General features: G+C 42.6%; 1 protein-coding gene across 1 annotated transcript; it reads left to right on the plus strand.

Moving 5' to 3' along the window:
- The first annotated feature begins 11886 nt into the window (after nucleotides 1-11886).
- Nucleotides 11887-12918, plus strand: LOC105297638 (olfactory receptor 2AT4). Its single transcript, XM_011368422.1, has one exon. It carries the CDS (start codon nucleotides 11922-11924, stop codon nucleotides 12891-12893), a length of 972 nt encoding a protein of 323 aa, XP_011366724.1. The 5' UTR covers nucleotides 11887-11921; the 3' UTR covers nucleotides 12894-12918.
- The last annotated feature ends 3752 nt before the right edge of the window (nucleotides 12919-16670 follow it).

The following is a 16670-nucleotide window of genomic DNA, read 5'->3' on the forward strand; positions in this document are numbered from 1 at the left end:
CAAATCCCAGCTCTGCCACCAGCCACTTACATGACCTTGGGCAAGTCACTTCAGTTCTCTAGATTTTGGTTTCCTAAAATGTCAAATAGTAGGAACGATTCTGACTCTGCCTATCTCCCCTGGCTGTTGCGAGACCAGATGGGAAAACAGAAATACAAATGCCCCATTGGTGATAAAGTTCTGGACTCGTGAGGGTTGTTAATGATGCTACTTTCATCATCTGCAAAGCCCAAGGCCAAATCTCACACTCCACCTTAAGAAGTTGTTCCCATCTGGCGGGTGCGAGGTCCCATGGGGAAGCCAACTTGAGGGAGAGGGCTCCAGCAGGCCCAGGCTCCAGGGTTTAATGGGCTGTGGCTCAGCTCCTACCTGGCTCTTCCCCTAACGCCAAGTGCACTGACTCCACAGAAGATACCAAGGTGGATTGGACTTGGCAGGTCAGCTGGGCTGGTAAGGGAGTGCCCCAAAGAAAGCAAAGGCTGGGGTGGGCAGACAGGCTTAGAGAGACCAGGGGTGTAGAAAGCCATGCTGAGGAGTCCAAGAGCACACATTAGATGTGTGAACACTCAATCTGACCCTGGGTCAGACACCCTAGCAGGATGGGCAGGGAATTGCAGTCACAAGCAAGAGGCTGATGATCTTATGGGAGTTTCTCACAAGGAGGCAAGGCCTATGACAGTAAAGAAAATGGGAATATTTCATGAAGTCTCTGTCAATATTACGAGTCACAATGAGGGAATTACAGTTCAGAGAGGGAAGGTGAAAGATGGTAGAGCCAGAATGGAAACCCAGGTCTCTCTAACTCCAAAGTTAATGAACCCAAACTCTGTAATTCACATACACCCTGCTCCTTTTCTATGGAAACAGAACAGCATAGTGGAAATATCACAAGAGAACGACATGAATTTGGGAGTTGTCGTGAAGTGTAATGACACACTGAATGTAAGGCATCAAGCATGCAACAGGGGCTTGACAAATGCGAGAGCTTTTATTCTCTCTTCTAAAAGGCTTGCTTGGGCCATACATCTTTAGCCCCTCACTGGGTAGAGGAGATCCTCTCTTCCAAAGCCCTCATGTTACAGATGGGAAAATTGGAGCTCAGAGGCCCAAAGCCACAGCAAGTGAGTGGCAGAGCTGGTCCAGGAGCTAGGACTATTGGTTACCAAGAAGGGCTCAGTCCTTTGCAGCAGGCCAACTCCAGAACAACCTCTGCTCTCACCCCTCACCAGTCATGGCCTTGAACAAGGGGTTGTCCTCTGACCTTCATTTATTGAAGGGGTGTAACTACTCCCTGGCTGGTTCGATAATGAGAGGAGATGATAATGTGAAGTGTGGCATCAGGCTGGACATTCAGGTGATTGGTTTTTCTGCCCTTCTCTGTCCCTCACTGGTACTGTAACTGGCTGGTAGAGAATCCTAACCAAGGATATTGTCTCCTAACAATATTTCTCTTTAGTGTCCTTAAGCCCTGAAAACATCCTTGTAATATATATTTAAAATAAAATCAGTTAATCTAACCTACAAAATAAATGTAAAGGAGTCCAGAGAATTTCTGATGTTTACTATGATGATACATCAATGCTTTTTAAAATTATCAAATACTAACTTCTTTCAAACACATGTTATAGTGCTCCTATCTAGCTGGCACCCTAAGCATGTGCTTTGTTGCATAGGCCTGCTCTGCCAAAACAGAAATTTAGGGAAGAGAAGGGCTTTGGTGCCTTTGGGGTAAGCACACAAACCTCAATTGGTTGGTCTGTCCTGTGGCCCTACGTATGTGGGGCAGCCTGGACTCATTGACGAGTTATCCCGGGCTCAAGGTGATAATCCAGCTTTGCCGACAGTCAAGTTCTGGTTCTGTGGCCCACTTACTATGTGACCTTCGGCGAATCACAGCCTGTTTCTGAGCCTCCATTTATATCTCCCATCTGTATAAGAAAGGGGTTAAACTAAAACTGTTTAATTGTCAATGATCCCTTCCTCCCAATGTTATGATTCAGCAATAAAACAAGGCCAGTTGGGAAAGCTGCATTCTGGCTCCTGTCATTGGAGCACTGAGCCTCTGGGAAGGGGTAGAGTGGTGCATTGTTTAATAGCAATGATCAGGCCTCATGACAGCCATGAGTGCTCTCGGTCTCATGGAGCCATAGATACATAAATAGACAGGGACAACCCAGTGTGATCATAGTGATGACAAAGGAAAGCACAGAAACTGGGAGAGCCCAAAAAAGGGGTTGGCCCCCTGGCCATCCAAGAGCAGCAAAGGCCTCTTGGAGGAAGGAATTATTTCAGCTGAGTTTGGCAGAAGAACAAGACAAGATCATGGAGCTGCCCTTTGACTAAAGAGAAATAAGGCCACAAGAAGATGGGCTTTGAATGTCAGGCTAAGGAATCATCTTCACTCATGAAAACTCCTTATGAACACGGGGTGGGAGCCAGGATACTGGGTTCAAGACCCACCTCTGCCATGGCCTTGCTGTTTGACCTTGAGAAGATATTCTATTTCTGGACTTTAGACTCAGCATCTGTCTCCTTGCTGTTTAATAGAAGTGGAGCAAAGGAGGAAGGAGGGTACAATTGGACTTGATGGTTCTGAATTTGTGTTCCTCAAACCTCAACTCAGCTTAATTTAGTGATATTTAATCCAAAATTGACTTCTCTGAGCTCTAACAACATGCAGAAAAATGTAGTTTGCATCAATTTGGGTATGAGAAAAACCTGGTAGTCACTTAGGCAGGTTGAGTCTAGTTAGCCGAGGGTTAACTCTTTTAAGGAGCAATAGTTTTGCTTTCCTACTTGGGTAATGGAGGCTGGCCTCTAGAACACTTTTTTTTTTTTTCCTATTTCAAAGAAGCATTTACAATGAAGTAGTCTGTTCCATGTGTCTTTTAGAAAAGTGTTTACCAGCCTTCACTCTCCAACAGGAACCAAGCCACCCACCACGCTTAAGAAACTAAAGAACAAATTGAAATTTATGGTTATTGCTGACAATATCAGCTTAGAAGTAAACCAAAAAAAAAAAAAAATCCCTTTACACTGAACCCTCCCAACATGAAATCTTACGCATCCAGATTCTCCAAGCAACCTGATATAGAGAAAGAGCCTTGTTCTGAGAGTCAGAGGCACAAGTTCCAAGCCAGGCTCCATGGCTGACTGACCCTGTGATCTTGGGCAAGTTCTTGCCCTTTTCGTCTATAAAGAAAAAGGCTGGCTGAGTCTACAGCCATGCTACCCCCATGCCCAATTCCGTCTGATCTCGGAAGCTGAGCAAGGTCAGGCCTGGTTAGTACTTGATGGGAGACCATCTAGGAAGACCAGGTGCTGTAGATGTAAAAATAAATAAATGAAATAAATAAAAAGAAAATTTAAAAAAAGAAAAAAAGAAGGCTGGCTGGACATTTCCAGGTTTGATAATTTTATGCTTAATGACATGAGGAATGTTTCATCAAAGTAAGAGAAACAGGACATTTCTGGAGAAACTAGGGAGGGAGTACTCTTAGAATCATCAGGGTTGAAGAGGCAGTGATATAAACGAGACCATGGACTTGCTTCTGGATTGCTTATTCAGAAGGACATCCCTAGCGTATTAGGGAGTCATTATTCTCCCTCAGTTGAAGACCTCAGGTTCTGTGAACAGCCGCACACATTCCTCCTTCCTTGATAAGGGGAGACAAAACCCTGGGGCAATGGCTTTTGCCTTTGATACTAAGGCAGGGTAGTTAGCCTGGAAGAGTCCTTCTCCCCACGTCCCCCTGCCTCTCCCTAATCCCCCCCCACCTCCCAGGATATGGCTCTGGAATTTTTTCTTAGTCCCTTATTCAGCCCTCTCCCTGTTGTGATTTCAAGCATGTGATTCCATCCTGAGAAACAAGCCAAGGCCAGGAAGACAAGATAGATGGCCTTGGGCCATCCCTCCCCTTCCCAGTAAAGTCTCTCTAGTCTTTCCCTTGTCCTTCATTCAGCTTTGGCTAATCGTAATATAATTCTCAGCTCCATACCCCACCCCCAAGAGCCCATAATTCAGAGAGCTCGGGGCAGGCTCTCTCTGAGCCGTCTGCACTTTCCTCTTAAGTGTGTACTTTCCATTTAATAAAACTTGCGCTTTCCTGCTTGCTGTTTGTCATGCCCCTGAATGTTTTCTTGTGGCATAAGACAGGAACCTGGTCACCGAACCTCCAGGTCAGGGTCCCTCTTTGGACTCCTGCCCTGTCCAGCTCTCCAACATCATCCGTGCATAGCCAGCCAGGAGAAGTCAATATTGTCATCACTCGGCGTTTTTGTGCCTCCGTCTAGGGTGAGTTACGACCAGAGTCACTGTGCTTTTTTCTTTCTTCTATTTCTAAGACCATGTCTGGAGGACTTCAGTCGCACTGCGGTCATGGGTTGAGCACTTAAAAGCCATTAGGGCAATCGCCACTAGAAGGCTCCCATGGCAGGATAACTCAATCATGGACCAAGGTAGATTGGCATTAAGCATCCCCGCCAAGCTCAAGGCAATGTCCATGTACCCAGGCACACAGTAAAAGCATACTCATCAACCCCCTTCCCCTTCATCTGTGACAATCTCTTCCGGTATGTCATTTTCTGGTCCTCCTAGACTGGTCTTCTGTGCTTTATCATGGCTTCCTCCCTCTCCTCTCTTCTTTCTGGTCTCAGCCTCTTGTCTGAGCCTTCTTGGGACCATTTTTTTGTGCTGTCTTCTCCCACTTCAGTGGTCCTGATGCTCCCTTTGTTCTCCTTTGCCTTAGTCAGATGTCTCCAAAAGCCTTGCCTTCTCTGTAACCAGCCTCTCTGGTCTCCATACCAATCATAGGTTAACCTCTCCAAGTCTCTCTTTCCCTTTGATAATATTATTTTGTGCCTCATTTGCCATCTCCTTCTGTCTCTCAGATCACTGTAGCTCGAACCTCTAGGGGAATGGAATTGGTCAAAGAGCGGTCCCCAAGGAAAGGTCTACTCCCTAAGAATGAGGCATTGTTTTGTTTGATCTGTTTCAACTACAGGGGGCCTTCAGAGAAATCGATATAGCCTCCAGACTCTGGCCATCCTGTCCTTATTCCAGGCCGTTACCCCAGAATCAGAGACTCTCCTTCAGAAGAGAGATGGCCTCCTCTTTGCTCAGTCTCACACCATCTGTCCCACTGTGACTCAGCTTTTCTTTGCCTGGAACTCTCCATTTTTCATGAAAACCTGGAGCCACAGGAGTTCAAGTCCTTGATGTTTTCTGGACCACCCAGGGTGGTCCAACTCAGGGACGCCTGGGCACCGTTAGTCAAGCTACCTTCCGTGGAGGCCCTGACTAACTTGGCCTCCTAGTCTAGTCTGTCAACTAGATGATAGTGGTAAGAGGACACCTGGACCCTTGAAATCTGGTCTCCTAGTTCTAGTTCTTTTCCCATTCCAGGCGCCATGGGAAATACTGCATCTATACCTGAAGACTCACCTTTCAACTGCATTCTAAAGAATTGGAAGGCTTTTAAGCTAGATGGCTTAAAGTGGAAGAAGCTGATCTTCTTCTGTAATACATCCTGCCCCAATACAAACTCAGGGACCAGGAGATTTGGCCAGAAAATGGGATCTTAAGCTATAACACAATCTTACAATTAGACTCCTTTTGTAGACAAAACGGCAAATGGATGGAGGTTCCCTATGCCCAGGCTTTTATGGCTCTATGTTGAACACTGACTGGAATTATCAGGCAAGGCAGGGAGACTTAATAAAAAGAGACCATATGGTACTTCGCTTAATCGAAGGGATGAAAAAATGTATAGTTAAGCCAGTCAACTATGACAAGATCAAGGAGGTGACCCAAGACTGTGGAGAAAATCCGGCCTTCTTCCAGGATCCGCTAGTTGAGGCTTTTGGAGATTTATTAATATTGATCCCTCCTCCCCCGAGGAACAGTCTCTACTTGGTCAACACTTTATTAGCCAGTCTACTGAATTCAGGAGAAAGATCTAAAAGCTTCAGTATGGCCCTCAGACCCCAATGGCTCAATTATTAGACACGGCTTTTGGAGTCTTTAACAATAGAGATCAGGCTGAGGGTAAAAGGACCCAGCGTGAAACCAAACAGGCCATATGGCAGGCTCAAATAATGGCAATTGCCATCACTACTGCCTTGCAACCTCAGGGCCACCCTGTAGTAAACAAGGAATGCTCAAAAGAGGCGACACCTGCAGCCCCCAAGGGGGCTTGTTTTAACTGCAGGGCACCAGGACACTGGAGTAACCAGAGCTTCCACCCCAGGAAAGAGCCCCTTGGGCCCTGTCAGTGCAAAAAACTGGGACTGAGGGAAGGGGAAATGTCTCAACCTCCTAAAGCGGGGGAGGATCCCAGACTCCTGATGGCCCTGTCTGAGGAGGACTGAAGGGACCTGAGGCTCCTGGTGGCTTCTCACGAAAGACATCTTGTGACTCCAGAAGAACCCTGAGTGACTCTTGACGTAGCAGGTAAGATCAATTTTTTTGATTGATATGGGAGCTACCTAATTGGTCCTGACAGATCACGCTGGGTCCTTAACCTCTAAGGTTTGTACCATCATAGGAGTAGATGGCCAAGCTAAGCAGAGGTACTTCACCCCACTGCTCTGTTGTCACCTCTAGGACTACCTAATTTCCCAGGAGTTTTTAGTTATGCCAGAATGCCCTACACTCTTAATGGGGAGAGGCTTAATGATGGCTCTTGAGACAAACCTCCAACTCCTTAAACCCTCCTGAGAACCCAGCATTTTAATGTCCCTCTTAGCCTCAGACCTCGAATGGGATTTGAGCTGTTAACCCTATCGTACGGGATCAAGGAATGCCTAGAAAAGCTACTCAGGTTCTGCCTATAAAAATCAGGCTGATAGATGTGGTTCCAGAGTGCAGCAGTTAGCATGTCTGCTTTACACCCAGAAGGTCCTGGGTTCGCGACCCAGTGGAGCCACGATCCATGGTCTATGACCATGCCACCCTGAACAAGCCCGATGTCTGATCTCGAAGCTAAGCAGGGTCGGGCCTGGTTAGTAGTTGGATGGGAGACCACCTAGAAAGACCAGGTGCTGTAGGCATTAAAAAACAAAAAACAAAAAAATCAGGCTAAAAGACATGGCAGGATATCCATGCAAACACCAATATCCATTAAGGCCAGAAGCTCACAGGAAGCTAAAAACTCTACCTGAGAAATTTATCTGCCATGAACTAATAGTCCCCTGACAGTCTCCCTATCATACTCCTATTCTGACCGTAAGAAAACCATCTGGAGGATATCATATTGTCCAGGATCTAAGGGCTATTAATGAGGCTGTAATTCCTCTCCACCTTAAGTCCCAAATCCTCACACTCTCTTTACTCAAGTTTCTTCAGATAAAAAATGGTTTACAGTGTTAGACCTTCTGGATGTCTTTTTCTGCATTCCCCTTTACCCTGATAGCCAACCATTGTTTGCCTTTGAATGGACAGATCTTGACACTCAGGAAACTGCCCAGTACACCTGGACTATCCTCCACAAAGGTTTCAGGATGGCCACATCTCTTTGGACAGGCTCTAGGACAAAACCTCTAGGAACTCAAACTATCCCAGGGAACAATACTCCAATATGTCAATGACTTAATTTGTAGCCTCACTAAACAAGATTCTAATACTAATACTATCTTATTTCTCAACTTTCTAGGGGAGAAAGGCTATTGGGTATCCCCATCTAAGGCCCAAATCTCTTCTTCAACTGTTAAGTATTTAGGCTATCATCTCACTCATGGGCACTTAAACAGGTCTTCGGACTCCCCAATCTAGAAAAGCTCTTTACCTTATACGCAGCAGAAAGACAAGAAATTGTCTTAGGGGTCTTCACCCAAAAGCTAGGAAATATCCTCTGGTAGCCTATTTTTCTAAACAACTGGACTTTGATGGCCTAGCTGTCTGTGAGCAGTAGCGGTAACAGCCCTACTAACAGAAAAAGCCTCCAAGCTTACCCTGGAGCAACCCCTTGAGGTCCAGACCCCACATCAGGTCCAAACTGTCCTTGAGGCCAAAAGACACCACTGGCTGACAGAGAGAAGATTCACTAAATATCAGGTTATCCTTCTTGGTGCCCCTTACTTTACTTTAAGGGTATGCCAGTCCCTAAATCCTGCCACTCGGATGCCATAGGAAAATCCCATAGACCAGGAAGTTATTCATTCCTGTGTAGAGACAACTGAACAGGTTTTTTCTAGTTGGCCTGACTTAAAAGACCAGGTCATAGAAAACCCAAATGAGGAATGGTACATGATGGAAGCAGTCATGTTGAAGGAGAAATTAAAAGGGCTAGATATACTATCGTCAGCCTTCAGCAGACTATAGAAGCCAGCCCTCTCCCACCTGGCACCTCTGCCCAGAAGGTTGAAATGATAGCTCTAACCTATGCACTTGAGTTAGATAAGGACCTAGGAGTTCACATATACAAGGATTCTAGTTATGCTTTCCTTGTCCTACATGCCCATACTGCTATATGGAAAGAACAGAAACTTTTAACTGCACGAAATTTCCCCATTTAGTATGGTCCTGAAATTCTCAGCCTGCTAGAAGCTGTAAACCTCCTTCAAGAGGTAGTATTCCATTGCAAAGAACACCAAAAAGATACCACGGACATCTCAAGGAGAAATTGTCTTGCCGATAAAACAGCTAAAAGGGCCACTAACTCAAGTGTCCCCATGATGGCCTTAATCCCACAGGCCTTCCCCTAACCCAATAGGCCAAGATACACCCTTGGTGAAAATTCCTAGGCAAGGGAACAAGGTTTCACTTTAAACAGTGAAAATTGGTGGACAAAAGATCAGAAGTTTTTGCTTCCCACTAGGGATTAAGGGATAATTTTAAAAGCTCTCCATGATTCCCTCCACCTGGGATGTGATGCCACCTAATTTCTATTACCTGAACTATTTCATGGTAAGGGCCGAAGTGAGACCATGAAAGAGATCACCCAGGCTTGTACCATTTGCTCTGTCAACAAAGCAGGAGGAAAGACAAACCCCCCTCCGCTCTTACATCCAGTACAGAGGAGAGGCACCTTTCCAGGAGAAGATTGGCAATTAGATATTACTCAAATGCCTCCTTCTCAAGGTTACTGATACCAGTTAGTACTTCTTGACACCTTCATCAGGTAGATAGAAAGAACCCAGACTGAAAGAGTTATTAAAGTGGCTAAGGTCCTCCTTAAGGAAATTATCCCAAGATTTGAACTGACTCAGAGCCTTCAAGAGCAATAATGGCCCTTCCTTCACGGCCAAAGTCCCCTAACGATATTTCAGGACTTAGGCATCAACTATCACCTTCATGCCTCCGGGAGACCACAATCTTCTGGGAAGGTAGAAAGGACCAACTATACTTTATAAAAGATCCTGGCCAAATTATGCCAGGAAACCTCTGAGACCTGGCTCTGGCGTCTCTCCATAGCTCTCCTAAGGTACTTCTAAATCCAACCTAAAGTTAAGTCCTTTTGAGATGCTGTAGGGAGGCCCTTTCTATCCTCTGACATATTTTGACTCAGAGGTCCAGGATCAACTAAAATATATTATCAGTCTGGGACAAGTCCAACAGGCCCTCCGGAGAATCTGATCCTTTCTTCCCCAGATACTTCTGAGCATCTCTCTACCGCACCTCCTGGAGATTGAGTTCTCCTTGAAACTTGGAAAGAAGCTCTCCAGAGGACCAATTAATACCAAAATGGAAAGGACTATATCAGGTTCTCCTCTCTGCGATAACAACAGGGTATACAGTCCTGGGTTCATTTATCAAGAATAAAACCTTTTTCCTCAAGCTCTTATAGGAACACCAAGAAGAAGACTACACCTGTGAACCTCTAGAGCAGTGGTCCCAACATTTTGGGCACCAGGGACTGGCACTCCTATGAGAACCTAATGCCTGATGATCTGAAGTGGAGCTGAGGCAGTGATGCTAGTGCTGGGGAGCGGCTGCAAATACAGAGGAAGCTTTGCTTGCCTGCCCGCTCACTTCCTGCTGTGTGGCCCAGTTCCTAACAGGCCACAGATAACGGATAGTGTCCTGGCCCAGGGGTTAGGGACACCTGCTCTAGAGGACCTAAGACTACTAATCAAAAAGCAGAAGCAGGGGGAGCCCTCTACAGGATAAGTAAATGACTAACCAAAGGGCTGTTGAGATCCTGTTACTTTTACTCCTGCTTGGATTTCTTTAGGCTCTTATCCTACTTTTTACCTGTGCCCGAGACATTCCTCTCAGTAACTCCCTAGATTTTAGTCAGGCTCTGAACTCTAGCCTATCACCTCCATAATACCTACCACATTTGGCTTCTTCTTGGTCAGTCTTATTCTTTCTAGACTGTGCTTATAAACAAGTACTGTCAATATGATCCTAATCTTCTTAATCCTAATATATACTCAGCTCCTCTGAGGAGAATGGGAATCCAATGCTTTTATAAACCTTTCTAATATAATAGCAAAGGGAAACAGTCTCTCTAACAGCTGGATGTGTCTATTTGGCAGGCTCTAAAATATACCTTGCCACCCCTCATATGGTTCCTCCCTGCCTTAGGGCCTTTACTAACTTTAATTCTACTTTTAATCTTTGGTCCATGCCTCTTCAATCTTCTTGTTAAATTTATCTCCTCCAGATTATAAGATGACAATGCTGCAGGATTTTAAGCCAATTCCTTCAAGGGAGACTGTCCTGGAGGGAAATCTGGACACCCTAGGTCAGGCAGGTAGATAGAGATTTTCAGTCCCAGGCTCTGTAGGAACAATGCCCTGTTTCAGCCTGAAGTAGCTACAGAAGCCTGACCTCCAGTCCCTCAACACCCCATATGACTATGCGTCCAAAAATCTCTCAGGGCAGGGGACGGGGAGGGGTTCGTTATGAGTCAAGATAGTTAGCCTGGGAGAGTTCCCCCTATCCCACTCCAGGGTGCAGTTCTGGAATTTCTCCCTTGTCCCTTATTCAGCCCTCTCTCTGTTTTGATTCAAGCATGAGACTCCAGCCTGAGAAACAAGCCAAGGCCAGGAAGACAAGATAGATAGCCTTGGGCCACCCCTCCCCTCCCTGGTAAGTCTCCTAAATCTTCCCCTTGTCCTTTGTTCAGCTTTGGCAAATCATAGTATCATTATCATCTCCACCTACCCCACCCCCTCTGCCAAGAGCCCATAACTCAGACAGCTCAAGGCAGGTTCTGTCTCTGAGCTAGCTGCCCACACTTTTAAGTGTGTACTTTAATAAAATGTGAGCTTTCCTGCTTTCTGTTTGTCGTGCCCTTGAAGGCTTGCTTGTGGCATAAGACAGGAACCTGGTCACTGAACCTCCAGGTCAGGGTCCCTCTTTGGACTCCTGCCCCATCAGGCTCTCCAGCATCAGTACTTGTCACAAGAAGACTGTGTTCCTCTCTGGAAACAATGGCTCACAAGACTCCTGGGGTTCCAGATGACTGTAGTACCTTCTTAGCTGGGGCAAGGGAATTCTACATGCTAGTGGTTCATTAGGAACATCTGCTGAGCAGCAAGAGCAGCTATGGTGAAAACCAGTAGAATCTTTCCAAAGCACTTTTCACCATCATTATTCAATATTCAACTGTTTGGATCTGACTTTTCCCAGTAAAATGTAAACTTCAAAAAGATAGGAACTTTGCCTATCTTCTTCATTTTATCTCTGTGTCACCTGAATGCAGCATAATGACTTCTACTTGGTAGATTATTAGTTAACTAATAACTAATATTTGACCAAAGAAGAAAGGTTGAAATTTTGGGTTCACATGATCAAAGTCAATATCACAGCCCATCATCAGTCCTCGACAGTTAGTTGTAAATAATTGTGCTTACATGAACTGTAAACATTATAGAATCTCATTCCAAAATCCTTTGTTTCTATGGTTTCCAGATAGTCCCAGTGTCCAGATGTTCCAGCTGCCTATCTCCCAGAAATCCAGCTCTGTTTCACTATGGAGGCCACAACCTGTAATGGATCAGTGGATGGCTCACCGATCTTCTACCTGGTTGGCATCCCCTCTCTGCCAGAGTCCCTCTTTCTCCCTGTGTTTTTTATTTTCCTCCTCTTCTATATTCTCATCATTTTGGGTAATGCCCTGATCCTGGTGGCTGTGGTGGCAGAGCCCAGCCTCCACAAGCCCATGTACTTTTTTCTAACCAATCTCTCTGCTCTAGACATCCTCTTTACTACAACCACTGTCCCGAAGATGCTGTCCCTGTTCCTCCTTGGGGACCGCTTCCTCAGCTTCCCTGCCTGCTTATTGCAGATGTACCTCTTCCAAAGCTTCACATGCTCGGAAGCCTTCATCCTGGTGGTCATGGCCTATGACCGCTATGTGGCGATCTGCCGTCCACTGCACTACCCTGTCCACATGACCCCACAGAACAATGCTATACTGGCAGCCAGTGCCTGGCTCACTGCCCTCCTCCTGCCCGTCCCAGCAGCAGTGAAAATCTCCCAGATGGTGTATAACAACATTGCTCTAATCTACCACTGCTTCTGTGATCATCTGGCTCTTGTTCAGGCCTCCTGTTCTGACACCACACCTCAGACCCTCATGGGCTTCTGCATCGCCATGGTGGTGTCCTTCCTGCCCCTTCTCCTGGTGCTTCTCTCCTATGCCCACATTCTGGCCTCAGTGCTTCGCATCAGATCCCAAGAAGGACGCTCAAAAGCCTTCTCCACCTGCAGTTCCCACCTCCTGGTGGTTGGTACCTACTACTCATCCATTGCCATAGCCTATGTGGCTTATAGAGCTGACCTGCCCCCTGACTTCCACATCATGGGCAATGTGGCATATGCTATTCTCACACCAATCCTCAACCCTCTCATTTACACTCTGAGAAACAAGGATGTCAAAGCGGCCATTACTAAAATTGCATGTTCCAAGACCCTATCAGAGATAAGAGCCATTGGCCTCTAGATGCAGCTAATTATGCTCTCAGGACACCAAATAACAGTGCCCAGCATAGATTAGGAACTCAATAAATATTTTTGAATGAATAAATTAATTAATACAGAATGGCAAAGAAAATTCAGTTGAGCAGACAATTCCAACAGTGGTTCTCACACTTTGGTCCAAGGCTTTTCCCTTGGTGCAATGAAATACATTAACTTTTATAGGAAATTTTAAGTTGTATAAGAATTTCACTATTTAATAATTCAAGAACTCCTTTCTAAAATTAAAAAAAAAAAATCTGAATGGCCAAAGTTCTTTATAAGCAAAGTCAAAAAACAAATAAAAGACTCATATCACAGGGAAAGAGCAAAAAGTCATCTAAAGAATTTCTAAATTTTTAGAAGGAAAGTCTATCATTCCAATACAAAAATAGACAAAACATGTAAAGAGACACATAACAAAAAAATGCAATGGTTTTTAAACAACAAAAAGATGTTCAGTCTACTGTATAAAAAGAATAAAAATTAAAACTACACTGAAATGGCATCAGTGTCTTTGTTCCAATTTTGAGTTAGTTTTTGGATAACGTGTGTGGTTTAGATTGAGATTCTTTTTTTTTTTTTTTTTTTTTGCATATAAACATACAGTTATGTTCCAGCACAATTTGTTACAGGGCTTATTCTTTATCTATTAGTTCGCCTTTACACTTTTGTCAAATATCAGTTGACTATATTTACTTCTATTTCAGGACTTCGTATTCTGTTCCATTGACATAGATGTCTATCTTTTTACTGATACCACATTGTCTTCATTACTGTAATTATATAAGTAGTGTTGAAATTGGGTTGTGTGAATTCTCCAACTTTGTTATTGTCTTTGAGAATTGTTTTGGCCGTTCTAGTTCCTGATATAAATTTTAGAACCAACTTGCTAGAGTCTTTAGAGTCTTTATTGAGATTGTATTGAATCTACATATCAAGTTTGGGACAATTGACATCTTAACAATATAAAGTCTTCTAATCCATCAACATGGTATATCTCTCCACTTATTAGAATTTCTTTGATTTTATTAATCAGTTTTGTAATCTTTAGCCTACAGATATTGCACATATTTTGTTAGATTTATATTTAAGTACATTCTTCTTTCACTCTGATAATATGGTGGGTTTTTAATTGGTTGATTTTTGAACATGAAACTAATTTTATATGCTTGAGATGAACTCCACTTGGTTGTGTTGCAGTGTTCTCTTTAAATATTTCTGGATTTATTCGTGAATATTTTGCTTAGAATTTTTGCATCAATGTTCATGAGAGATAGAAGTCAGTAGCTTTCTTGTAATTTCTTTGCCTGGTTTGGTATTAAGGTAATGATGGCAGGTCCTATAAAACAAGATTAGAAGGTGGAAAACATTAGAATGGTGTTATTTCTTCTTTAAATATTTGGTAGAATTTTCCTGCGCAACCACCTGTGTCTAAAATTTTCTTTTAGGGAAATTTTAAAGTACAAAATCAATTTCTTTAATAGATATAGAATCTTTAAGATTATCTATTTGTTCTTGAATGAGTTTTTGGTAGTTTGTGCCTCTCAAGGAATGTGTCCATTTCACCCAAATTATAGAATTTATAGGCATGAAACTGTTTGTAGTATTCTCTTATTATCATTTTAATGCCTGTGATGCCCCCTCTTTCATTCCTGATTTTGATAATTTGTATCTTCTATTTTTTTCTTGATCAATCTGGCTATAGATTTATCAATTTTATTAATTTTTTAAAGAATTAGCATTTACTTTCATTGATTCTTTTCAGTTGTTTTTGTGTTTTAAATTGTATTGATTTATGCTCTAATGTTTGTAATTTTCTTCCTTTATACACTTTTGGTTTAATTTGATCTTTTTCTAGTTTCTTAATGTGAAAGATTAAATCATTGATATAAAATTTTCCTTTTCCAATATAAGTATTTAACTCTATAAATTTCCCTCTAGCTATTGCTTTAACAATTTTCTACAAATTTTGATATATTTTCATTCCATTCAAAATGTGTTTTTAATGTCCCTTGAGACTTCCTAATTGACTCATGAATTATTTAGAGTGTTATATTTAATTTCAAAATATTTGGAGGAGTTTCCCAACATCTTTTGTTATTATTTTCTAGTTTAATTCCATTACAGTCTGAGAATATACTTTGTATCAGTTCTACTCTTTTAAAATTTTGAGGTTTATTTAATGGCTTAGAATATAGTCTATCTTGGTGAATGTTCCGTGTACACTAAAGGTGTATTCTGCTGTTGTATGGAGTGTTCTATAAATGTCATTTGATCTAGTTGTTTGATAGTACTGTTTAGCCATTCCATCCTAACTGATTTTCTGTCTACTTATTCTCTCTATTACTGAGAGGTGCTATTGAAGTTTCCAACTATAATTGTGGATTTGTCTGTTACTCCCTAATTTTCATCATTTTTCCCTCATACCTGGAAGCTCTGTTGGTAAGAATTGTTATGTCTTCTTGGATAACTGAACCCTTTATGATTATCTCATGTTCCTCTTTATTCGTAATAATTTCCTTTGTTTTGAAATCTGCCTTTTCTGATATTAATATAACTATTTATTTCACTAAACTTAGCAACTTTCAGCAAAAGTACCAAAAATCTTCACTGAGGAAGGGATGGCTTTTTATTTTGGTTGGCTTTTGTGGGTTTTCCCTCTAGTCCTTCTTGATTTATGTTACATACTTCAGTTCTGAATCTTTGGTGTGTGGTTACCATTACAAATATGTAAAAGATAGTTACACATATACAGTCATGTGCTTTCTTCTGTGCGTGCCTTATCTCTATTCCCCTTTGCGAATTTGGATCTTTGAATCCTCCCCTTTTCAGTCATCATTGTCTCAATTTGTCTCTATGTATGCTGAACGTTCATTACTATCTTGCTATAGCAAATCTCTTCTTATCGCTTAAGTTTATAATGCCCTATTCTTAGTAAGGGTTGCACTCCTCTGCTTCTATCTGCTTGTTAGCCACCTTACTCCTAATTATGATTTTTGTTTTGTTTTGTTTTATTTTGTTTTAGATGAACCCACCTTTTTCAGTATTTCCTGTAATGCAGGCCTCGTAGTGGAGAATTCCCTCGACTTTTGTATGTCTGGAAAGGTCTTTATTTCTCCTTCATATCTAAAGGAGAGCTTAGCGGGATACATTATTCTTGGCTGGTAGTTCTTTTCATTTAATAGTTTGAATATTTGAGTCCACTCTTTTATGACTTGTAAGATTTGTGCTGAGAAGCCCGAAGATAATCTTATGGGTTTTCCTTTATAGGTTACCGTCTTCTTTTCCCTGGCTGCCCTGATAATTCTGTCTTTATTGTTGACTTTTGATAATTTTAATGCAATGTGTCTTGGTGAAGGCCTTTTTGGGTTGAGGTAATTAGGTGTTCTGTTGACTTCTTGAATTCCAAGCTTCAGCTCATTGCTTAATCCGGGAAATTCTCGTCAACTATTTGTCTGAAAAGGCTTTCTAGTACCTGCTCCTTTTCCTCACCTTCAATAATGTCCATTATTCTTATGTTTCCTCTCCTGATGGTATCAGCTAGTTCTTGTACTTCTTTCATTATTTTTCATTCTTTGATTTCTTTCTTCTTCCTTCTCATTTATTTCTAGATTTCTGTCTTCGATATCATCGATCCCTTCTTCCATTTGGTTGACTCTATTTCCCAAGCTTGTTATTTCATTTTTCGACTCTTGCAGTGTGTTCTTTATCTCCAGAATTTCTATTCAGTTCTTTTTGAGGGTTTCAATCTCCTTGCTAA

The sequence above is a fragment of the Pteropus vampyrus genome, unplaced genomic scaffold (assembly GCF_000151845.1).
Source record: "Pteropus vampyrus isolate Shadow unplaced genomic scaffold, Pvam_2.0 Scaffold141, whole genome shotgun sequence".
Taxonomy (NCBI): Eukaryota; Metazoa; Chordata; class Mammalia; order Chiroptera; family Pteropodidae; genus Pteropus; species Pteropus vampyrus.